This window comes from Dendropsophus ebraccatus, chromosome 12 (assembly GCF_027789765.1).
Source record: "Dendropsophus ebraccatus isolate aDenEbr1 chromosome 12, aDenEbr1.pat, whole genome shotgun sequence".
NCBI lineage: Eukaryota > Metazoa > Chordata > Amphibia > Anura > Hylidae > Dendropsophus > Dendropsophus ebraccatus.
The window spans coordinates 73,706,201-73,731,466 of NC_091465.1; the positions used below are offsets into that span (position 1 = coordinate 73,706,201).

A 25,266-nucleotide genomic window follows, 5' to 3' on the forward strand; every position below is an offset into this window, starting at 1 on the left:
ATTGAGCTTCCAGTGCGTCTCCTGCAGGAATGCAATGTCCATTTTTAGACGCGTGAGGTGAGTGATAATTTTGGTTCGTTTGATGGGGGTGTTAAGTCCCGCTACGTTCCAGGAGACAATGTTGAAGTGGGTGGGAGTGGTGTATGTGTGGGCATTTGGTGCAGAATGAGTACTCATCCTATTCCGCAGTGGTCCAGACGCGGGGTTCGGATGAGAGTGTCAAAGTACGGGCCAATTCTATCCCAGCAAGTAGGAGACACCCCCAGATGAAAGAAGCACTGGATGCGGAGAGACCCACGGGCAGGGTCAGGGAAGTGGCTGTAGGGAAAACACAAATAAACATTATGAGCAGGATAACTGATCAATAAGAAGAAAAGAGAGAATAAACAGAAACAATCAACTATCATAACTGGCAACAGAAAAGTGAAAACACAGCACAGCGACAAAAATTCCAAGAGTCCTTGCTAAAAGGATCGCAGGATGTGGGAGGTTCCCACATTTTCTTCTAGGCGACATATTTAATCTGGTGGGATGGCAAAGTGTCTCAAAGCTAGTGTCACGGCCGCGGCGGCGTCCCGTGCTCCGGGCCGCCGCCGCGACCTCCCTCCATCCCATGCAGCTGCCGGGGTCCCGGTGCAGGGACCCGGCGCTGCTACATGTTCGGCCCCGGGGGGCGCCTTACCTGGTCCCGCTCCTGCCTCCGTCTGTGCCGGCCGGCGCGCGCGTCCCCGCCTCCTAGGGCGCGCGCGCGCCGGCTGTCTCAGATTTAAAGGGCCAGTCCGCACCTAATTGGTAGTTGCACCCAATCACTCCCCTATAAATCCCAGCATGCCCTGTCCCTGGTGTTGGAGCCTCTACATGCTTCCCATAGCGTTTGGCCCAGCTCCCTGTTGTTCCTGATTCCCGTCCGTTACCTGGTTCCTAGTCCCTGTTCCTGATTCCTATCCGCCACCTTGTCCCTAGTCCTTGTTCCTGGTTCCTGTTCCCCTGCATCACCATTGCTCCTGTGTATTGCCTGTCACCTGCGGTTACGTCCACTGACCTCTGCAGCACCATCTCCTGCCTACTGCTCCTGCCACGCCTCGCCTGCCGTCACCAGCAACCAAGCCAGGGGTAGCGACCTGGGGGTCGCCTGCCGCAGCAAGTCCATCCCGCCTTGCGGCGGGCTCTGGTGAAAACCAGCGGCCCCTTAGACTCCGCTCCCTGGGGAGGTTAGTGCCATCGCTGGTGACGGTCCAGTGGATCCACTAGTCCAGGCGTTACAGCTAGTTCAGGATCATCAAAGAGGAGGGTTCTGTTGTCCACAGTGACACAAAGTCGGGCAGGATATTGCAGTTGAAATCGATGGTTGTGGTCTAGCAGGAACTTGCATATCGGCGTGAAGGCCCTACGCCGCTGTGTCACCGTTGGGCCCCGTTCCCACTGAGCAAAGCTAGCGGAATTCCGCGACGGAATTGTCCGCCGCGGAATGCCGTTAGCCTCCCGCTCATAATGGGAGTCTATGGGAGGCGCGCGCTGCTGCTCTGTACGCGCTGAAGAATGAACATGTTCATTCTTCAGCGCGGACAGGGCAGGAGCGCGCGCCTCCCATAGACTCCCATTATGAGCGGGAGGCTAACGGCATTCCGCGGCGGACAATTCCGTCGCGGAATTCCGCTAGCTTTGCTCAGTGGGAACGGAGCCTTGCAGAGTAATCTTGAAAAATATGGACATTGTGACCCTGTACGCTGAGGGGGGGGGGGGGGGGGGGGGTTGTAAGCTCTATGGATAGCCTCTTTGATTTGGAAGTGGAAAAATCGGGCTATAACTTGCCGGGGGCGAGCAGGGCGATCTTTTTTCTCGGGGCCAATCCGATGGATACGTTCGGTGCAGCAGGTATGGCTTTGCAAATGAAGTTGGTGAGGTCATCCCCCTTGATTGATTCCGGAATTCCTAGGAATCTAAGATTGTTCCTCCTGCTCCTATTTTAAAGATCGTCCAGTTTGTCTTGCATAGATTTTATAATATCAGCTTGGGAGCGGGATTGTTCCTGGACAGTGGATAAGGATGCTTCATTGTCCAATAATCTAGTTTCCAGGTCATTCACCTTTTGTGTGTTGGAGCTAATTTGAGCTAGCCCGTTTGTGATAGAGGTGTGAAGGAGGTCCAACTTCTTGTCAAGCAAGGGCATAAGTAGTCTGGAGACCTCCTGGGCCACGGACGCTGCCTGCATCTCTGTCTCTTCAGCATCCAATTGGGTAGATTTGGATGACGGCATGGCTTCGTCAGGCGAGTCCTCGGTGTCTGTAGCCCACGTTGTCTTTGGTTGGATGTTTTTAGTCTTGGGTTTATTAGCCCCCTTAGCTGGAGAAGGTGAAGGGCGATCGCTTAGTTTAGAGCCTCTTAGTGTTTTGTGCATACCCCCGGAGGAAGTGGTAACAAATTTGTCCATGTCATGAGCAGAGGGGTGGGTGTACCTCAGTGAAGAGAAATAGGACTCCTGAAAGTCACTGCGCCACTGCTACATCAGGGGAGTATCATCAAGTGTGCAACAATAACAATGGCCAGCTGCAGATTGTTTTTTGGGACTTGTGAAAAGGAGTAGTCACCCTCAAACGGCAGACCTATGCAACAGCAACAAAGTTTGTACAGCAGGGACGGACAGTTCTCAGAAGGGTGGACTTGCAGTGTAGCTAACAGCCAGAGCATAGGAGAAGGAGCTGTATAATCTTGCGAGGTAATTTGCTGCTCTCTAGTGGTTGGCTACGGAATTAACAGCAGATAGTTTGCAGGCAGAGCACTAGAGATTGGAGAGGAAACGCTGCTGTCCCCTAATGGTGGAACAGGGAGATTCACTGCCAGGGAGATAGTGTTAGATTTGAATAAGCAAATTATAGCCTCAAGAGCAGTTTCTTCAGTGTTTCTTTCCACTGTTGTCCGTGTATGTCAGAAGAGAATTTATTGTACGAGCAAGAAAATAAAATGGCAAGCCTTGCATCTTGTTTTATGGGGTCTGCCCACTTTCACCGTTATGAGACTGGATAAGCAAAATGGCGGCCAATTTATGTACTGCGACCTCCACGGCGGCAGGGTCTGCACTGGGTGCCTCCAGGGGGTTGTTAATGTCAGGTGTCAAGAAAAAGGTTTTTTAGCCACTGGGGGTTGTGTGAATGTTCAGATCAGTGGCAGTTAGTGGGGAAAATGGCCGCCATCTCCTTTGTTGAGTCTCTTATGGCTGTGAGGTTGCCGCTTGGGGCCCCAGGGAGAGCAAGGGCGCTGGGGAGAGATAGAAAGGGGTCTCCTTGCAGGAGCCTATTGGGGGTATCTGGTGCGGCAAGGGATACGGCGCTGGTACCTGGTGGTCAGACAAGATGGTGCCGGCTCTCCTCACCACGGCTCCCGTGCCGGTGGAGCAGATCCCCGGGATCTCGGAGAGGACGCGGATGCCAGGAGGCAGAGGGAGGGAGTTTTCCCCTGCAGGTGCGTCCGTGCGGGGCCGCGCTGCAGAGCGGTCGGGAGCCTGGTGGTTAAGCCTGCAGGTCAGGCAAGATGGCGCTGCAGCACCTGTGTGTGGCGGCTCCGTCTCTCTCCCGCCGTGGAGCCCTCACTTCGGGCTGGACTCCGGTGTAGAGACCGCGGTCTCTGAAGGCTGCTGGCGTCCCTAGGAGCCTCCGGGTCTCAGAGGTTTGAGGCTTTGTGGCCGGTATTAGCCTAGGGCGCGGAGCCGGTGTAAAATGCGGCCACTCTGGTGTCCCGCCCCACTCCCGCCTTGTGTGTTTTTTGTTAAAAACATCAAAATGTCATAAAAAATTCGAAAAATGATAATTAATGTTTTCTGTTCTTTAAATATCAATCTTACGCTATTCTGCATGCTTTAAAAATAACATAATTATTGTATTTTCTGGGTCACTACGGTTATAGCGATACCAAATTTGCATAGTTTTTTTTTTATTACCACTTTGATACAATAGAAACTATCTTACTGAAAAAAAGGATAAAAACTGTTGGCACATTGCAAGATCCATAGCGTTCTTATCTTTTGCACAACAGAGCTTGCTTTGGGCTCATTTTTTGCGGGAAGATGTGTAGTTTTTATTGATACCAAGTATTACATGTACTGTATATGTCATTTTGATCTCTTTTATGACGTATTTTCGGAAGCGGATCGATGAAATATACCAATTCTGGCGCTTTTTTATCTATTTTTCTTTTACAGCGTGTGTCATATGATATAATTAATAAAGTAGTTTTATATATTGGGTCTTAACGGACGTGGCGATAACAAACATCTATAGGTTTTAGGTGGTTTTATGTAATGTTTTATTATGTATAGGGAATACAATGCATTTTTATTATTGGGGAGGGCTGGGGGGATTTTTGTGTGTGTGTGTGTGTGTTTTGGTGCAAACTTTTTTTTTTTTTTTTTTACTTTTACACTAGTGTATGCTAAACAGTGATCTTTTGATCACTGTTACAATACACTGCACTACTACTGTACTGCACTACTGTAGTGCAGTGTATTACCTTTGTCAGCAACGAGCTGACAGGCAATCTACACAGCCATACCTCTCATAGAGTAGAGGCTTCATACTGGCAATCTCTTCAGAAGGCCCCCGGGATTGCCATGACGACCGGCCCGGACCTCATCACGGGACTTCTGATCAGGTGAGTATAGTACCCCACCTGAATGGAACCCATTACATGCCGCTGTCATGACTTGACAGTGGCATATAACGGGTTAAAACTAACCAGAATGGTAAATTACCGCTCTGGGTAGCTGAAGCAGGAGATCAGCTGTCATGCTGACAGCTGATCTCCTGCGGTGCCGCCACTCCTGCGCCGATACCCTTTATCCTGTCCCTGCCGTAAAGAGCTGACAGAGCCAGAATAACGTCCAGTAGTGACCGCCGTAAAAAGCCGATATGGCGGTCACTAAGGGATTAAAGAAAAACCCTTTTACAAAGAAGAAGTGGACCCAATTTCACCAGCCTCCGTTTAGTAACAATGAGAACACTTGTGGTTTAATTTAACAAAGAACCCTTTTTATGGGCTATAAAATGGACGTGACAATTTCCCCCACCTTCGACTAATAACAATGAGCGCAATTGTGGTTCAAATTAAATCTGTGGACATTTTTCACCCCATCCTTCTGTCTCAATGACAATCTATCTAGCGGTTTCAGTTTGCTTTTCACTAATCTCTAGAAATTATCAAAAATGCATAATTTATGAAACTCTGGATGAATAATGCTGCACAGCTTTCTTGGCCTTGTTCTTCTTTCTATTAGTTCTGTTTGGCAACTGAACACAGTCCTGGGGAGCAGAATGCATTTAGTTACATGTGCAGGCAATGATGATTAATGTAAAAGAGTGCAAAAAAAAAAAAAACAGCTCACCAACTGAAACACTTCGGTGCCAAAATCCGTTCGTTAATGCTCTGTAGAATCCAACAAAGAAGAGGAATGATCCAGCAGTAAAACGTATTTTTCTTTGCTTCCAAAGCATTAAAAACAGGACAGGTTTCACACCACGATGCAGCACACCTCTAGTCTCTAGTGACACGTTTCAAGCGCATGTGCTGTTTTTACTGCTTTGGAAAAAAAAGAAAAGTAAGTTTTACTGCAAGTGCTGGAACATTTGTATTCTTTAACCCTTTCACGACCTGGGATCATTGATGCCTCAATGCCCAGGTCGTGATTTTACATCAGCTTATGGGATCATAAAGATCCCATAAGCTGATGTCCCCTAGCTCGGCCGCCTCTCTGATGTCCCCTGTCGCTGTCATAATCTTTTGACAGCTGCAGGGGAGAGAGGGGAGGTGGCAGAGCTGACCGTCGCGCGTCCTGCTACCCTCTTGTCCCCCGAGGCTTCCGTTTTCTATGACTACCATCAGTTCGCAATTAGTTCGCAAAGCCCCAATGGACACTGGAGAGACAGTTCTCCCTCAGTAGAGGGAGAATTGTCTCTCCGGAGCCCTATAGATACTGCAGTCGTGCTGACCGCAGTATGTATAGGGTTAACTCACAGCACCAGAGCGCGGCTCCGGTGCTGAGTGTTCCGGCAAGTCCCCGGCTATCACTGATAGCCGGGACCCGCCGCGGATGGCTATCCTAGCCACCTAACTAGTATGGCTACACCTAGCCACCTAACGTAGCTATATTGTATGTATCCATGTCTGCTTGTATAAAATTAATGTATCTGTATAATATGAGTTATATATTTTTCTTTATATTCTCATCCACAGGAAGCAGCCATGCATCGATATAAACCGGTATGATTTTACCTTAATTTACGTGTGGGCTATACCAAAGCTGATTCCCATATATTTTTATGCTAAAAAAAAAAAATATGTATTTTTTTTTTTTTTAATAGAAAGGGCCTTATCAAGCTCTTCTTGGAGCAAATTTTAAACGATATGGTCATTTCACTGTCATTGGAGACATTCCTGAGAAAGCAACCAGGTATGTTTCTTCTTAGATTATCAGCATTTTTAATTTGTATAGTAGATATATAAAGTACGATAAACTATAGTGTGCTTAGGGATGGACTGGACCAACAAACTTTTAACCTCTTCCTGATAATTGATTTACATGTATAACATACTGTATGTCAAGCTAAACAAAGTAGGCTCAGGAGCTGCTATCTGCAGTTACTTAAAACAGCGGATAGGGCCAATAGCCCAATGCCCAGTCTGCAGTCTTGTTTTGCGGCAAGTCAACTTTGAAAGATTCATCAGCAAGAGAGCTTCTATAAAGTATAAAACTCCCTCCAGATTCTCAGCCGCTTTACTCTGAATATCTTTTGGAGAAATGTGAGGACATTGAGCGATTGGAAGGAAGCATTGAGACTCCACTGGTTTATAGGCCACAGAGCAGTCAGGAGAGCAAGGGAGGGGTAGACTATGTCAAAAGTACAGGATCATATTGCATGCCACTGGAGGAAGACAGGTTAGGAGAAGAACACTTAATCCAAGACTACGATGGAATCTGGTTCCCCAGATGTGGTCATCATCATTAGCGGATGAATATGTATTTGTTCCCCCGAGCCAGTGTCATGTCCCATCCACAGCTTGTGGTTTCAAAGAGGGAGGGGTGCAATGTTAGCTAGTATTGTTCAGGAAGGCACAGGCTCTTGAGGGGTACCTCAAGTCACCGGCAGGCCTCAAAAACAATCTAGCCTGCTACAAAGAAGCAGCCATTGCGATCAGTAGTGTGGCAGTTTTTCTGTGTCGTTGACGTAAAAAAAAACGCAATGCTATCTGTAGCATCTGTGACTATAAAGTGGTTGGGCTTTGGGTTCAAACCCAGATTAAGTGTAGGTTCACACGTTCCATATCCACAACAGATTTCACACTGTGAATTTGCTGCGGATACCCTCCCTGTCAGTTTCAATGTGATTACATACTCACAGCGGGATTGTCACCTCGCTGTAAGTATGTAAATGCCGGCCCCCTTAACCCCATACTTTACATGATCCACCCTCCAGCTGCATCTGAGGCTCCCAGAGGTCCTGCTCTGCCAATCAGAACACGGCCCCGCCGCAATCACTGATTGGCTGGGCGAGACCTTTGGGAGCCTCAGATGCAGCCGGAGCGTGGGTCATGTAAAGTATGTTACCGGCAGCTACCTTTTTTTTTTATTATTACATTTTGTTTAATTAATTTTTTTTTATCATCAAAATTTTTTTTATATAATTTTTTAAATTTTCAAACTTTTAATAGATTTTTTTTATTTTAAATTATGTTTGTTTGTTTTTTTAATGGTGGTTCTCCTGCACAAGTGTGTGTCCTATCCTATTTTAAGTGTGTGCTGCAGATGGAGGCCTGACCCTCCTTCTGGCGCTGTGGCCCTTTAAATTCAATTTATTTCAAGTTACATTTTTTTTTTATAGTCCATATTGCTTGCTTTGAATTTTTCATTATTTAAATTTGAATAAAAATTTAAAATTTTGTCAAACAGTTTGACACAAGACACCAATCTCACATTCGCTAGGATAAGTGATAGGGAAAAGGGTTAACAACTATATACGCCACAATATAAACTAATATATCCAACATATTACTATGTACTACTAATAAACAATATAAATAAATAAAACTTCTTTGCATAGCTTGCTCCTCTCCTTCCCAGGACTGAGTGATCTCCTAAGAATGGCATGGAAACTTTGCGCCACTTGTACACAGCACATAACACCTGTGGTCCAGTGCCTAGGACAGCACCGTGCAGGGGGGCAGCACCAGGGGGAAGGAAACAACTTTTTTTTTTTTAGTGTCCCACCTCCCATCCAGACTTGCCAGTAAATCTCGTGTCTTTTCAAGGGGGGAGGGGGGGTAAGGTGGTATGGTGTTATTTGTCAGGTCTGGTATGGCAGTATTGTTCAGGTCTGGTATGGCAGTATTGGTCAGGTCTGGTGTGGCGGTGTTATCCAGTCACAGTATGGTGGTATTGGTCAGGCCTGGTGGCGGTGTTAAATGTGACACCTGGAAATATTACCTACTAATCTACCAATCCTGTGGTGAGAATTCCCTCAGACAATATGCAGATGGCTCTAGTCCTTGATTCAATGTGGAAATTTGTTTATGTTTTTGGCAATTAAAACCCATAAAAAACGTGATTCAGACAATATTTCTACATGTAGAGAAATGCATGTGGGCAAACCACTCTCCCATTTCATGTGCTGTTACCAGGATTATTGGCCATACGCCTATTGGTTACCGCATTATTGTCTGATTTTAGCTGCATGTGGTGACGATTAGTAAATGTGGGAACACGGGCTAAGACTGATCAGATATCAATATGAAACTAGAAAATCATTATGCTAATTGGTGAATAGAGATGGGGTGTCTTTAGGTTAAGTGCCTATGGCAGAAGCAGCCTGAAGCAATCCAACACAATCGTAGACTGCAACATCGACTGATCTGCCTTGTGCCAATGCGCTGTAACTCATCCCTTTATATGTTGGATTGGCTGTACCAACAGAGATCGTCATATTCAGGCAGAACTGCAATTCTCAGGTCACCCATTGGCAGATGATGCATGATATCAGGAGATTTGTGTTAACATTTGAGGTAGATACTCGGGTGGTCAGCCGCAACAATTGACATGAGCCCCTGCCTCACATCATGGAGACTGCACTGTCTCGTTTTCCCGACTTGTCTGCTGATTTTGTACTTTTGCTGCCCGCCATTACCGACCCAGATTGTTGACCTTCGATTTATTGTGTTTGTTTGCCTGTTGCTGTTCTGTGTTTCACTCTATTGAGTATAGGGACTGTCAACGTGGTTGTCTGCCGTTCCCATGGACTGTCTTGTGGCAAGTAGGCAGGAACAGTGGGTGGGGTCAGTTTAGGGGTCACTGTCCGTGTCTTGTCACTCTGCCTTTGCCATACCCGACGCTGACACTAATGAAACCCAGCTTGTATAATACAGTAGAAGTGAAGTCCGAGCACTCATTAAGTAAAGCACACAATCAGTTGAGTAATAAAACATAACTTGTATAACACAATAGGAGTGGAAAGCGAGCACTCCTTGGCTGGGTCCTTCCCAAAGGGATATCTGGCTAGTCCTGTGTTTAAAGAATCTTAAATATTCCCAGAGAGCAATGCGCCTAGGATTTCACTGTATTGAGCACTTTAACCAGCAGCCGACAGTGTTATCTTTGGCTGGTCCCCTACCTGACAGCGCTGACAGGGGCATGATGAAGGAGGAGGGAAACAGAAAACGCACAAGCAGGATGAGAGAGGATGGAGGGCAGAGGGAGGAGGCATGACTTTGCTGGGAGGAGGAAGAAAGAGTGCAATAGTCATGTAGGAAGCAGCCCCAGCACCTCCCGGAACCCCCAAGACTGACCCCCTCTTTCACCGGTAATTACCATCCTCTGGATGACACAGGTACAGAGAAGCTGTGCCTGTGTCATCCGTGGCGAGTCCCGGCTTTCAGGACAGCTAAGGCCCACCACAACTGTCAGCACTGGAGCCACGCTCTGGTGCTGACAATTAACTCTATAAATGTAGTGTCCCAGTACTGATAGTGTCCCAGTACTGAGGTTAATAAGCTTTTCACCACCCATCAGAAACTAATTCTGTCAGGTGTCACACTAAGCTGAGCTGGGAGTTGTGATTTCTGCTCCAGACACTTGGTGTCTCACTCTTCCCTGTGCACAGTTGAAGTAAGTCAAAGGTTTAGCTATCTGTGTGTTTTCACCAATCATAGGTGCAGACCTACTCACTCACACACTCTATCTTCCTTTCTTCCTGTAACACAGCCCTATAGGGGCGAAGTCCCTTTTACCAAGGCTGTCTGGTTTGTGAGAGACTTAGACAACCAGTATGCAGTGCTAGACCCTTCAAAGTGGGTTAACCCAGTCAGGACAGTCGCCCCCTAAAATGAAAGGAAAAAGGAGTGATCCCCAGTAAGACAAAGTTGCTAAGTGCCGAAGTATCTTACTGACTATGCTCAACTACCTGAGGAAACCCTCAGGAGTTAGCTACACCCAGAGACAGAGACCTGGGACGACTTGTACCTTTTCTGGCAGTCACAGAGCTGTGGGGCAGAAGGCAGTCATATATGCAGATTCCATATACAGTATATATGAGTACGAAGAGTACACAATCCAGGCAGAGTACTGCACTAATTAGACAAGGGCCCCTCTACTGCCATCGCTATGCACAGTCTTATTCTATTTCTTCCCCTCTAACTCAAGTACTGTCTAGTTAGGCACCTGTAAGCGGTCCTGTTACTATACCCTCTTGCACTGAAATTTTTACAAGCAAAGATTCCTCAGTTGTTTAAGTGCCAGACTCTGTATCTTACTTGTGTTGTACCTGCACCTGTACCCACACCTAGTGGTAACCCTTCAAGCACAGTGCCCGTATGTCTGGGGGTGGGTATCGCCACTCCTGGCCATTGTGACAATGTTATCCCAAAGACTATCTCTAAATGCTGCATTCCGGGCAGTACGACAGTTAGACACCTTCGTACCTTCAGATGTTGAGCATACCATCATGGACAGATTCATAGGAGGAGTAGTCTCCAGATCCACTCAAGACAGGCTCCATTTACACAGAAAGATTATCTGACAGATTATCTGCCAAAGATTTGAAGCCAAAGCCAGAAACAGACTATAAACAGGGATCAGGTCATAAAGCAAAGCCTGAGATTGTTCCTATTTTGAAATCCATTCCTGGCTTTGACTTTGACAAATAATTTCTCTGTGTACAAAGACTCATGAACTCTGTGATCAAACTAAAAAAAAAACCTGACCTAACCTTTGCTGAGTTTAAGAGTCTTGCTTTAAAGTCCCTGACACCCCCTGGCTCCTGCGAGGAACCCTCGGAGGAGTTATATGCTGTTTCTCATCTGCCTGTCCTGGCTAGCGCTCCCATTGTTCCAACACTCATTGTTGTTCCCACTAGCCTGGCGCTTCAAACAGCCACCACTCCTGAGAATCCTTTGCAGAAACAAGTTGAGGCTATGGCAGAAACCCTGAAGAATGAATGCCAGGTGCTAAAGGACTTGTAATCCCAACCTGCGCCTCGCCAGGAGACTCCACAGCAGACCTATGTCACCTGAGCCTCAAGTTAGTCACCCTAGTCCAGGGCAACCACCACCAAGGAAAGGCACTTCGGGTGCCCAGAAGTGTCTTGTCGGATCAAGGTCCAGCCTTTGAGTCCCAGATTTTCCAAGAACTCTGCCGGTTCCATGAGTGCAATAAATTGGGAACCACAGTGAACCACCCACAATGGAATAGTCTATGCAAAAGGATGAACCAGGCACTCAACAATATGTTATGAACGGCAGCGGTATCCAAGTGAGGGGAATGGCCTGAGTTACTAGGAGATCTGATGGAGATCTACAACAACTCCACTCATTGCTCCACTGGCTATTTACTTTTCTACCCGATGTTTGGGCGAAAAGTCTGACTGCCTAAGGACAGTGCCTTAGGAATTCATGTAGTAGACTCTTTTGATCCACTACCCTAAATTGACTGGGTACACAGACACCAAAGGATTCAAGAAGCACAGAAAATTGTGGGGGAAAAGATGGAAGAAGCCCACAAAAGGCAAGAGGAGGACTACAATTGTCAAGCTATCACACAGCCACTGCATGGGGGGATGACGACATACAGATACCTTGCTGACCTTGCTGATACCAGTGATGTAATAGAATGGTGAATAGATCCTGATACCAGTGATATAATAGAATGGTGTATAGAGCTCCTGATACCAGTGATATAATAGAATAGTGTATACAGCTTATACTGCACTTATGTTATACTATATTCAGTTCCAAGAATAGGTTTAGGGTTTGGAAATATTTCCCATATGTAGGGAAGTACGGAAAAGTTCATAATACAGAACTTTTTGCTATATGAATGCAGTGTCATTAAATACATGATATAAGACATAACTGTGTGTTCTATTATCAATATATATGTGTAAATGTATGCTGTACGTGTTCCTGCTTCAATAAGACATTTAATTCAGCATTTTATATACTTTGTTTTTTTACAAGATCCCCCCCATAAAAGACTGATTTTTTTGTGTGTGCATAATTGGGTGGTTGGCACATAGAGGTTTCACTGTATATAGATATTAGTACAAGCTGGGTACATATAATCAATGAGTTCTAAATTTGTCTAAGGGTGTCTCACACACAGTTTATTTGTAGTGTTTTTCTGGCCTCCAGAAAAAAAGCCAGAAAAAAACGTTCTTTGTGTGTGTGTGTGTGTGTGTGTGTGTGTGTGTGTGTGTGTGTGTGTTTTGTCTGGCGTTTTTGTTTCTGTGTGTATTGTGTTATTGTGACATCTTTTCGTCACCCAGCCGGCCCACTCCATTGCTAATCTATGGAGCGGACCTGGCAGATGACCCTGTGGGGACGGGGCAGTGCTCCTAACAGTAACAGATTACACAGGCTAACAGCGTTGGACCAGTGCCGAGGAGGAAGGTAAGACACATACCTTCCTTCTCAGCATCCCGAGTGCTATTGGGGGCTACCAGAAGGTTAGATTTGTCTAACCTGCTCATAGTTCCCCTTTAACAGTGACTTGGCCTGGTCACTGAACAGCCGGTCACAGAAAAGATCATCCGGATGATCTTTAGGGCCTCAGAGTTCTGATGTGGGTGCATCCGTGCACGCCCGCATCAAAACTTCCTGCTGCACACAATGGAGTGTGCGGCCGGAGCCGCTCGCTCCATAGTGTGCACTGACAGAGTTTTCTACGGCCACTATTCACTGCCATGTCAGTTTTCTACGGCGCCGCAAGAGATCCCCGCCGGAGCGTATAATATGTGTATACTCTCCGGCCGGGATTCCATAGAAGGCAAGGCAACACATATTTTTCCAGTTTTACAGAATATTTTTGGAAAAATTAAGTTTGTCATTGGAAAATACAATTGATTTTGCAAAAAAAGGGGCTTATATGGGTCTGTAGGTGAAAAAATGGAAGCGCTATGACCTTTTAAACAAAAGGAGGAAAAAACAAGGGGGCAATTAAAAAGATTGGTCCAGGAGGGAAGGGGTTAAAAAAATATTCCCGGAGAGCCCCTTTAGTATTAGAAAAGTCAGTAAAGTCTCTATTCTATAGATCAATATAGATTAAACCACACATCAGTAACATGGGACCGTGTCAACATTAAAAATGATGTCCTTGTCCCCGCTACAGGTTTGGAATCAATTATATAGACACCCAAACAGGGGATGTTCACTTTAATTCTATCATTCGTTTCGTAGAAGGAGAAACTGAACCTACTTTAAAAAATAATGAAACAGTCATTCCTTTCCAACCTGGGAAAGAGTTTACGGTAAGAACGATAAATGTAATCAAAACTAAAGGGGCTGTGTATAGATAGAAAAACATGGCACTGTGGTGTGGTACTGCCACCCAGCTCTGTTCACTAATCTGGCAGAACAAGGGGTGTGTAGTCTGTTTATGTAATGGCTGTATTACAGGGCCCAATGCCCACCGCTGCTCGCTTACAGAACCTGTTACATGGCTGCATGGCGATGTCTGTGCAGCCCTTGCATTAATCAGCCGTCTGCCACATATAAGTTATTACATAGGGCAATGCGCAACCAGCGGCCGACGATTTTTAAACTTGTTTAACCCCTTTTTGTCAGTAACATGTATATATACGTTCCTGCTGTACATACCCAGTGCAGTAGGAATGTATATATACGTTCCTGACTGAAGGGGGTTTGATGTGTGCGGGACCGCTGCTGTGAGAGTGTTCCTGCACACATCAGAGTCCAGGGAGCCGAGAGTAATGACAGGCAGCTGCGATTCCTCAGCTGCTTGCCTCAGCTTCTGTCCCTGAGTAATCGTGACTCCTGCAGCCATGCTACAGGGGTCCCGATCACTTGTGCCGATGGACGGGGGTAAAATGCTTACTTCCATCCTGTCTGATCGGCCATCCATGCATAGAGTCTGCTCTCAGGCAGGCTCTATGCATAGATCACCAATAACACTGATCTATGCTATGGCACAGCATAGATCAGAACATGCACTCTAATGATTGCATGTTTAAAGTTAAAAAAAGTGTAAAAAAAAAAAGTTTTTAAAAGTATAAATCCCCCTCCCGATAAAAGTTTAAAATGCCCCCATGCCCATTATAAAAATAAAAGTATTTAAAAAAGAAATAAATATCGTCGTGTGCGTAATTGTCCAGTCAATTAAAATTTAGCATTATTGTACCCGCACAGTGAACCGCGTAAATGAAAAAAAAATAAAAAAACACCAAGATTGATGATTTTTTAAAATTATATATCAGAAAAGAAACTAATAAAAAGTGATCAAAATTTTTCTGTTACACCAATGTGATATTTATAAAAACTAGAGATCATGGCGCAAAAAAATGACACCCCAACCAGCCCTGTAGGTGGAAAAATATATAAAAAAAAAAAAAAAAAAACACTTGGTAAAAGGGCCCAGAAGCCCAAAATGTATTGTTTCAAGAAGCTTAAAAAAAATAACCTGATCTTTTGTGTTAAGATCATTTGACATTCATTGTCCGGTCAGCACCGTTGATATCCTTCTAAACATTTCTAATGTATTTCTTATACACCCACTGACTGACAGCTCCAGCTATGTAGTGAGTAAATGTAAAAGGTAATGGCCTCCATATTGGTGTCCATATCACATAACAACCCCCTCTCCTTTACTGCAATTCTGTTTCTCTTTTGTTTTGTTTTCTGAACAATACATAATACCTGTCTTTTCTATATATTATTTATTACCAGGTCGTAATTGCTTATATATCTAAGCGTTTTGTGGTGTACGCTAATGGAAAAGAAGTTGTCAGCTATGACTATACCAGGGATATAAATAAAATTGATCTTATTGAAATTCAAGGAGAGAACAAGCTTAAATGTATCCACCTGTAACTTCCAGCAAAATACAAGAATCGGTCCATAAGAAGCTTTTACCAGATCTATCATCTTCTCCATATGCTAATACAATCTTAAATCAATGATAGAATACACTGAGACATGTTGGTAACATTACACTTACATGTTATTCATGGAGGATCTTTATTTCGGCTAATGTTTTCTTGATTTACGTTTTCATAATGTGATGACATGATCAGCTTCTCTTTCCCTCCTTATCCCAGTTCAGTTATAGACGTCTCCAGCATTAAAGTGATCTTTATAGTGGGAATTTTCACTATTAAGCATTTCGGATCTTACATATGATATCTATATATCAATGGCTGCCTCTAGGGCGCTCTTATGGTAAACCGCTATGTCTTTCTATTTTATGCTGCATAATCTCCTCCTATAAGCTATGACAAGGATTGTATTTCACCACACAATAAATGCATTGAATCACATATACCGCCTCTGGTGCTTTTGACTAGGGATGAGCGAACCGAACTTTGAGAAGGTTCATAACGAATCTGGTTAAAATAACAATAACAAATAAAATCACAGAATAGACCAGGATACAAGGGATTATTATTCCTATAATCCCTTGTATCCTGGTTTTCTGTGAATATCAAGATGTGTGATCTGAGGTCACCAAGTCGAATACATCTTTAGAAAGTGGTGCAAACACCTCTGGAATGCATCTGGGAAAGCAGGGAAGCAGTATAACAGTGAACGGTATTACCGGGGTTAGCAATCCGCGGCAATAATACCGCACCCTGTAATAGTTAATATTTAGTGATGAGCGAACATGCTCATCCGAGCTTGGTACTCATTCGAGTATAAGGGCCCTATCCCACAGGAGTGATAATCGTCCGAATCGGCGCCATTCGGCCTGATTCGGGCAATTTTCGCTCGGTGGAATAGAGAGAACGATCAGCCAATGATTGTGTCATCGGCTGATCGTTCATTTAGGTTCAGACATAAAATCGTCGTTCGCCACCAGCGCATCGCTACGGATGAATAGCGGTGCGCGGCGGCGACAATTTCAGCAGAACCATACATTACCTGTCCGGGTGCAGGTCTTCTTCTTCCTCCCGGTCCCGCGCCGCAGCATCGGCTTCGGAGCGGGGCTGTCTGAACTTACACACCGCTCAGCTCAGACCGAAAACGCCGCGGCCAGTGATTGGCTGAGCTGTCTGTCAGTTCAGACAGCTCCGCTCCGAAGCTGATGCTGCGGCGCGGGACCGGGAGAAGAAGACGTGCTCCCGGACAGGTAATGTATGAAACAAGGGCTGCAAGGACATCGTTAACGATGTCCTTGCAGCCCTTGTTTCACGATCATTGGGGCCGTGGAATAGGCCCAGTAAACGAGCGCCGATCTAGCAGATCTGCACTCGTTTACATCGTTGCTCGGCCCTTGGAATAGGGCCCTAAGGCTACTCAATGGTATTCGTTACTCGGACGAGCATCTCTCGAATCTGATCATCTGTTTCCTGTAAGTTTCAGCACTTTTTCTCAGCCAATAAACATGCAGGACACTCTTTGGTACATCCTGCGATCAGGTGGGACCCATACATGTCGATAGCAGTGATTGGTTGGCCATATCAGAGGACCCTGCCATATAAAAATCTTGGCCGCTGAGGCTTGGCTCACATGCATGCTCAAAGAGATTAGGGACAGAGCTGCTGCAGGTCAAGGAGATCTTTAGGGAAGAAATTAGCGTTCCAGTAGGCAGGGAATACTAGATAAACAACCAAACAGCTCTTGTAAGGGCTTCAAATCGTTTTTAAATTGTATTACTACAGACTGCTGGCTGGGACTTGCAGTGCAGCTACCACGATTTCAGCAGCACACTGTGGTGATCAGTTGCTGGCAGAATGGGGACATTAGGTGTTGCATACAGACCCCTAAGAAGTGGTCAGTACTATATTATTGGGACCTCTACTATATTTTCGGATTTATGTATTTCTTACACAAGGCATATCTAAGTTCACTACAGCTTGCACAGTGTAAAGGGGGTGTCACAGAGTGTGTATAGGTGCAGCCACCAACAGATTGTATCCCACAGCCCCTTAAAAACTAGTGGGCCCTCTACTATATTTCCAGATTTCTGTATTTCTTACACAAGTCATATCTAACTTTACTACTGCTTGTTCAGTGTAAAGGGGGTATCACAGAGTGTGTATAGGTGCAGCCACCAACAAATTGTATCTCACAGCCCCCTAAAAACTAGTGGGCCCTCTACTATATTTACTGATTTCTGTATTTCTTACGCAAGGCATATCTAAGTTCACTACTGCTTGAACAGTGTAAAGGGGGTGTCACAGAGTGTGTATAGGTGCAGCCACCAACAGATTGTATCCCACAGCCCCCTAAAAACTAATGGGCCCTCTACTATATTTCCTGATTACTGTATTTCTTACGCAAGGCATATCTAAGTTCACTACTGCTTGTTCAGTGTAAAGGGGGTGTCACAGAGTGTGTGTATAGGTGCAGCCACCAACAGATTGTATCCCACAGCCCCCTAAAAACTAGTGGGTCCTCTACTATATTTCCTGATTTCTGTATTTCTTACTCAAGGCATATTTACTGTAAGTTCACTAATGCTTGTTCAGTGTAAAGGGGGTGTCACAAAGTGTGTGTAGGTGCAGCTACCAACAGATCGTATCCCACAGCCCCCTAAAAAATATTAGACCCTCTACTATATTTCCGGATTTCTGTATTTCTTACGCAAGGCATATCTTAGTTCACTACTGCTTGCACAGTGTAAAGGGGGTGTATCAGAGTGTGTATAGGTGCAGCCATCACCAGATTGTATTCCACAGCCCAGCCCCCCAAAAACTAGTGGGACCACTAGTATAATTTCTGATATCTGTATTTCTTACTCAAGGCATATCTAAGCTCCATACTGTGCTGTGTCCATGAAATGGTGAACCCCAGGAGTAAGGGTCAAGGACTAGGGCATGGGCGTGGGGTTCCAAGCTATGCAGTTGGCAGAGGCCGTGGTTCAGGGCAGGGTGACACAGCAGCACCCGTTGAGGAGGGAGCAGTGGCACACTGCAGACGTTCACTCCCTAGCTTCCTCTCGCAACTTACTGAGTCTCAGATTACACCACTATTGAAACCACAGCAGCGTGAACAGGTGATCACGTAGATAGCGGATAATGTGTCCCGTAATCCACCACCCAGTCTTACACACAGTCCACCCACGCTACTCAAGGGAGTGGAACCCTTGCTCCAGCAGCTTAGCCTCCTTCCCCAAAGCCTGGCCCCTACAGTGAAAGAAGGGATTCAGGTCCACCACCACCACCATGCTTCCAGGAACTCTTTTCTGGACCCTGAGTCTGAGCAACCGGAGCAGTCGATCTGTCCCGATGCCCAAACTATTTAGCTCACGCAGTCAGTGGGTGATGAGAGTGGGGACTTGTAAGCGGGGTTGAAAGAGATGTCTGATGATGACGATGAGACCCGGTTGTCAGACAGTGAAGTTGTTGTCATGGATGTAACTCAAAGTGGGGAACAGAGCGAGGAATTGGAGGAAGAGCTGGTGGATAAGGACAAGGTAAATGACCAGAGATGGGTGGATAAGCCTAGTGAAGACCGTGCTTCTGAGGGGGAGGCAAGTTCACCCGCAGGACCGGTTGGAAGAGGAAGAGGGGTGGACAGAGGGAGAAGCAGAGTGAGTAGATCAGCAACTGTTTAACAGACTCAAACTCCCATGGCCAGGCCTAGATGTTCCCAAGTCTGGAGGTTTTTTAAAGAAAGTGTGGATGACCGACGGACTGTAATGTGCAACGTGATCAGCAGGAGAGCCACCACTACCAGCCTAACCACTACCAGCATGCGCAGGCATATGAGTGCTAAATACCCCACTCAATGGAATGAAGGCCGTTCAGTCAGTGCAAGTCGCACCCCTGCTCCTTCCCATGTGTCACACACTGGCTCTGTCAGTCCCCCCACCCAGGCCCCAGGCATGAGTGCCTCCCGCCCTACACGCACCCCTTTACCTCCACTATGCTCCACACCCTCCAGCAAGATGTCCAAGCGCAACGTTCAACTATCCCTGGCCACAAGGCTTATACAACTATACAAGGCCACTCACGAGCACACACAAGCCTTAAATGTGCACATAGGCAAACTGCTGAGCCTGGAGATACTGCCCTATCGGCTGGTAGAGACAGAGGCTTTTAGGAACCTCATGGCGGTGGCTGTCCCTCGGTACTCTGTCCCCAGCTGCCACGGTGTGCCGTCCCAGCCCTACACTAGCACGTGTCAGATAACATCATCCGCGCCCTGACCAATGCGGTCAGTGGCAAGGTCCACCTAACCAAGGACACGTGGACAAGTGCTGGTCAACTTGGTGGAGGCTGGGACAGAGTCTGGCCCTGGTTCTGCTCATGTGCTGCCCACACCAAGGATTGCAGGGCCTACCTCGGTCGCGGTCTCTCATGATTTGTATACCTCTTTCTCCTCCTCCTCTCTATTACCCTCCATGAGCACGTTGCCTCCATTTCGTAGCGCTAGCTGCATCAGCACTGCGGTGGGTAAGCGCCAACAGGCAGTGTTGAAACTGCTGTGTGACAACGGGTGGAACCTGGTGGCGGCTCTGCAACTCGGCAACCCCACACATGTACCATGTCTGGCCCACGTGTTCAACCTAGTGGTGCAGCGGTTTCTTAAGACCTACCCGAACCTCGGATGCTGCCCCCCTTAGGGCAGCGCAAAGGCGCTTGCAACTGCTGGCTCACAGGCTGCTGTGTGACGTGCCCACGCGGTGGAGTTCTAGATGGTAGACAGGGTTTACCAGCAACGCAGAGCCATTGTGGAATGCCAGATGTCAACCTCGGTAAGAAGGGGTAGTCAGGTCAATCAGCTACCTCAAATCTACAATAAACAGTGGACGTGGGTGTCTGCTATCTGTCAGGTACTGGCGATGCCGCCATCATCAGCCTCACCATCCCACTGCTGTGTCTGCTTCAATCCTTTCCGCTCAGCCTGAAGTCTGAGACTTTGCCTTCGTCTCAGGAGACGGGTGAAGAACATCCGCCGCTAGGTAGCCAGACCACCCTGATGTCAGTTTCTCACCACGGAGTAGAGGATGAGGAGGATGAAGTAGAGGAGGAAGAGGAGCAGACTACTGCAGCGACTGAAGAGGGTACCCATGCTCAATCCTTAGTTGTTGAGCATGTATAGCCTGAAGAGGAGGAATTGGTGTAGGAGGAGGAAATTGAGCCTATTGAGGAGAGGGAGTTTTTGCTTCTTGGGACTCTGGCGCACATGACTGACTTTATGTTAGGCTGTCTTTCCCGTGACCTTCGGGTTAAAAAAATTTTTGGCAACACCGATTACTGGGTGTTCCCCCTCCTGGACCCTCGGTACAATCAGAACTTTTCCACTCTCATTCCTGATGAGGAACAGTATGAGAGTGAATTAGTATCAACCTGGTGCAGAAGCTGAAAAATGTACTTCCCATCTGACACCGCTAGCGCCAGAGGACGTAGTTCTGTGGTCCAAAGAGCAGGGGAGAGGAGGGGTGGAGCAGGCTTGTCAAGGGGCAGGGGAACACTCTTCAAGGCCTTTGACAGTTTCATGGCACCCCAGCAAGATTATGTCAACCGTCCCCAGTCTAGACAAAGTGGGGGGGAGGTCTTCAGAAAGATGGTGAGGGAGTACCTTTCTGACCATACCAATGTCCTTCCTGATAACTCTGCTACATACAACTACTGGGTTGCAAAACTGGATACGTGGCCTCAACTGGTGCTTTACGCCTTGGAGGTGCTGGGCTGCTCTGCCGCTAGCGTATTGTCAGAGCAGGTGTTCAGTGCAGCTGGTGCCATCATCACTGATAAGCTCACCCGCCTGTCAACTGACAGCGCTGACATTTATAAAAATGAACAAAGCCGGGATTTTACCTGAATTCAACTGTCCACACGGGAAAGCAGCTGAAGATTCTTGGTATCTTTTCTCCTCCTCCTCCTCCTTCAATTCTCAGCCAACAGCCAAGTCGTCTTCCACCATGCTGTGTCTGGCCTAATTTTTTGGAGGCTCACTTGCTACTTCACTCACTTTTAATGGTTCTCTGAGTCCTCACTGCTATGCTTTGATGTCACTATGTCTGCGGAGGAGCGGGACTGGTTGCCGGGGGCCCACTGATCGCGTCCCCGGCAACCAGCCAGCTGTGTTATTTTTTTTTGTGTGTAGCCGTGGCCAGGGCCTTACCACCCCCGATCGAGAGGCATCAGGTGTACCCTTGATGGTGGCTGACAGCTGGCCTAGCCAGTTAGCTGTCAGCACCTAGGTTCGTGTTCACTATAAATCCCTGCCCCTCGCCTCACTCCAATTTTTTGGACGGCTCACTTGCTTCCTCACTCACTTTTAACCCCTTAAGGACAGAGCCAATTTCGATTTTTGCGTTTTCGTTTTTTCCTCCTTGTGCAAAAAAGGCCATAGCAGTTGCATTTTTCCACCTAGAAACCCACATGAGCCCTTATTTTTTGCGTCACTAATTGTACTTTGCAATGACAGGCTGAATTTTTGCATAAAGTACACTGCGAAACCAGAAAAAAATTCAAAGTGTGGTGAAATTGAAAAAAAAAACGCATTTTGTTTATTTGGGGGAAATGTGTTTTTACGCCATTCGCCCTGGGGTAAAACTGACTTGTTATGCATGTTCCTCAAGTCGTTACGATTAAAACGATATGTAACATGTATAACTTATATTGTATCGGATAGCCTGTAAAAAATTCAAACCATTGTCAACAAATATACGTCACTTAAAACCGCTCCATTCCCAGGCTTATAGCGCTTTTATCCTTTGGTCTATGGGGCTGTGTCAGGTGTCATTCTTTGCGCCATGATGGGTTCTTTCTATCGGTACCTTGATTGCGCATATACGACTTTTTGATCGGTTTTTATTACAATTTTTCTGGATTTGATGCGACCAAAAATGCGCAATTTTGCACTTTGGGATTTTTTTGCGCTTACGCCGTTTACCGTACGAGATCAGGAATGTGATTAATTAATAGTTCGGGCGATTACGCACGCGGCGATAGCAAACATGTTTATTTATTTATTTATTTATTTACTTTTATTTATAACCTGGGAAAAGGGGGATGATTCAGACTTTTATTAGGGGAGGGGGCTTTTTATTCACAACAACACTTTTCTTATTTTTTTTACACATATACTAGAAGCCCCCCTGGGGGACTTCTAGTATATACACTTTGATCTCTCATTGAGATCTCTGCAGCATAGATATGCTGCAGAGATCCATGAGATCGGCACTCGTTTGCTTTCGGCTGCTGCAGCCGGAAACAAACGAGTGCCGAGCCGGGGACGGCGCCATCTTGGAGCGGTCCCCGGCCGGCTTCAGAAACGGAGATCGCTTCTCCGGGATAACATCCCGGAGGAGCGATCTCCGCCACTAGACACCAGGGAGATGCTGGATCCGGTAATCGGATGCAGCTGTCATGTTTGACAGCTGCATCTGATTACTGTATTAGCGGGTACGGCGATCGGACCGTGCCCGCTAATACCTACGGTCCCGGGCTACACGCGGCACCCGGGACCGCCGCGGTTCAGAGCGGGGTCGCCGCGCGGCCCCTCTATGAACACCCTTACCGGCAATAGGGCGTACCTATACGCCCTTTGTCGTTAAGGGGTTAATGGTTCTCTGTGTGCTCACTACGATGCTGTGTCTGTCCTAATTTTTTGGAGGTCTGCTTGCTTCCTCACTCACTTTTAATGGTTCTCTGTGTCCTCACTGCTATGCTGTGTCTGGCCTAATTTTTAGGATGCTCACTTGCTTCCTCACTCACTTTTAATGGTCCTCTGTGTGCTCAATGCCATGCTGTGTCTGGCCTAGTTTTTGGGAGGCTTACTTGCTACCTCACTCACTTTTAATGGTTCTCTGTGTGCTCACTGCCATGCTGTGTCTGGCCTAATTTTTGGGAGGCTCACTTGCTACCTCAATCACTTTTAATGGTTCTCTGTGTACCCTTGATGGTGACTGACAGCTGGCCTAGCCAGTTAGCTGTCAGCACCTACGTTCATGTCAACTATAAATCCAAGCCCCTGGCCTCACTCCAATTTTTTGGGGAGGCTCACTTCCTTCCTCACTCACTTTTAAGTGTTCTCTGTGTGCTCACTGCCATGCTGTGTCTGGCCTAAGTTTTAGGAGGCTCCCTGGCTACCGCTTATACCTTGGTCACTCTGTCCTCACCGCCATGCTGTGTCAGGCTAAATTTTGGGGTGGTTCATATGCTACCTCTGTTTTTAATGGTTCTCTGTGTCCTACCGCCATGCTGTGTCAGGCTAAATTTTGGGGTGGTTCATATGCTACCTCTGTTCTTAATGGTTTTCTGTGTCCTCACTGCCATGCTGTGTCAGGCAAAGTTTTTGGGCGGCTCATCATATGCTACCTCTGTTTTAATGGTTCCCTGTGTTCTCACTGCCATGCTGTGTCAGGCTGAGTTTTTGGGTTGTTTATATGCCTTCCTCTGTTTTAACCAGGCTGTTGCCCAGAATTTGGCATAATTGTGCCTCAGAGGCATCCTTACATGTTGCCCCAGCTGTTTCCTGTCCATTTCCATGGTGTTTCCATCATTTTCTGAGGTTGACAAGTTTTCACATGACCTTCCTTCTACCGAACTTGGGTCCCCTGCAAAAATGCTCGAGTTCCCCATTGACGATTGGGGTTCGTTTCCTGAAATGAGCACTAGAGTATCGGGAGATATTCTTCTTGAGTAACAAGCACCCGAGCATTTTAGTACTCGCTCATCACTAGTCCCGATGTATTGTGGACCGAGTGGAGGAGATGAGAGGGGTCTGTTAAGAAAATAATCTCAAGAATATGGTCAAGGGTATTGATGATCCTCTTGTTTTTAGGCTGCTCCCCCCCTTTAAAGTCTTCATTTACTCAAAAATCTACCTTCAGGCAGATCAAGTTAATGGAGTACAGCTGCCCATATAAGTCTATAGAATTGGAAACTGCGTCGATTGGGACTGGTTAAAGAGTGTCCGATGCAAAGAGAGACACAGAAATAGGCAGCATGGTAACTCATTCCAGCTCTACCCTCACAGCTTACATACAGTACTGCTGTAGGAGTAATACCGGGAGGTGTTCAGGAGTATAACCAGGAGGTGTTGTAGAAGTAATACTGGGAGGAGTTGTAGGGTTAATATCAGGAGGTGTTGAAGGAGAAATGCAAGGAGGTGTTGCAAAAGTAATGCCAGGAGGTTGTCACGACCCGTCACACCAAACACACAGAGACAGTGAGCCCTAAGCTCAGCCCCGCCCACTGACTCTACCTACTTGCCCCCCTAGGCTAAACCCTAGGGCAGCAACTGGGCGACGGTCCATGCACTGGCTTGGTGCTACAAAAAGACAAGACAGACAGACAAAACACAATAAAGAATGGTCAGCAATCCGAGTCACAACAGTCTGGCAGCAAAGGTACAAAATCAGGATCCAAAAGAGTAGTCAAATAACAGGCAATATGGTCGGGGGCAGGCGGCAAACAAGGGAGGTCAAAAATACTAAGCAGGAGTCAGGAGAAACCAGAAAACAGAACACACAAGCAGGCAGAGACTAAGTCAATAACCGGCCAGGCACAGGCAGAAGCTGCAATCTTAAATAGGAGACCAGGAACCAAGTCCAGAAGATGATAGGAGGGACCAGCTGTCAATCACTGAGGCAAAGGCAGGTTAACTGTTCCATGACCAGAGGAAACTTTGCAGCACAGACACGGGTGGGGCAGGGAAAACAATCAGCAGACCAGAAGAAATAAGACACAGTTCAGACAGGGCAAAAACAAGGCAAACAAAACACAGAATAAATGGAAGATTATGGCCAAAATCGCAGTCTTTGGCGCAGAGGTCTAATCTTCGCAGCAGAGGGTGGCACTGATGCCTTTTCAGGCAAGATCA

The 25,266-nt window shown here is 46.6% G+C and overlaps 1 protein-coding gene across 1 annotated transcript; it reads left to right on the forward strand.

The window, feature by feature from the left end:
- Positions 1–3,350: 3,350 nt before the first annotated feature.
- On the forward strand, positions 3,351–15,796 carry LOC138768752 (32 kDa beta-galactoside-binding lectin-like). The gene is made up of 6 exons (XM_069946706.1): positions 3,351–3,459; positions 4,586–4,644; positions 6,223–6,249; positions 6,351–6,439; positions 13,640–13,778; positions 15,214–15,796. The coding sequence occupies exons 1-6, from the start codon at positions 3,351–3,353 to the stop codon at positions 15,355–15,357; spliced, it is 567 nt and encodes a 188-aa protein (XP_069802807.1). The 3' UTR covers positions 15,358–15,796.
- Positions 15,797–25,266: the final 9,470 nt, after the last annotated feature.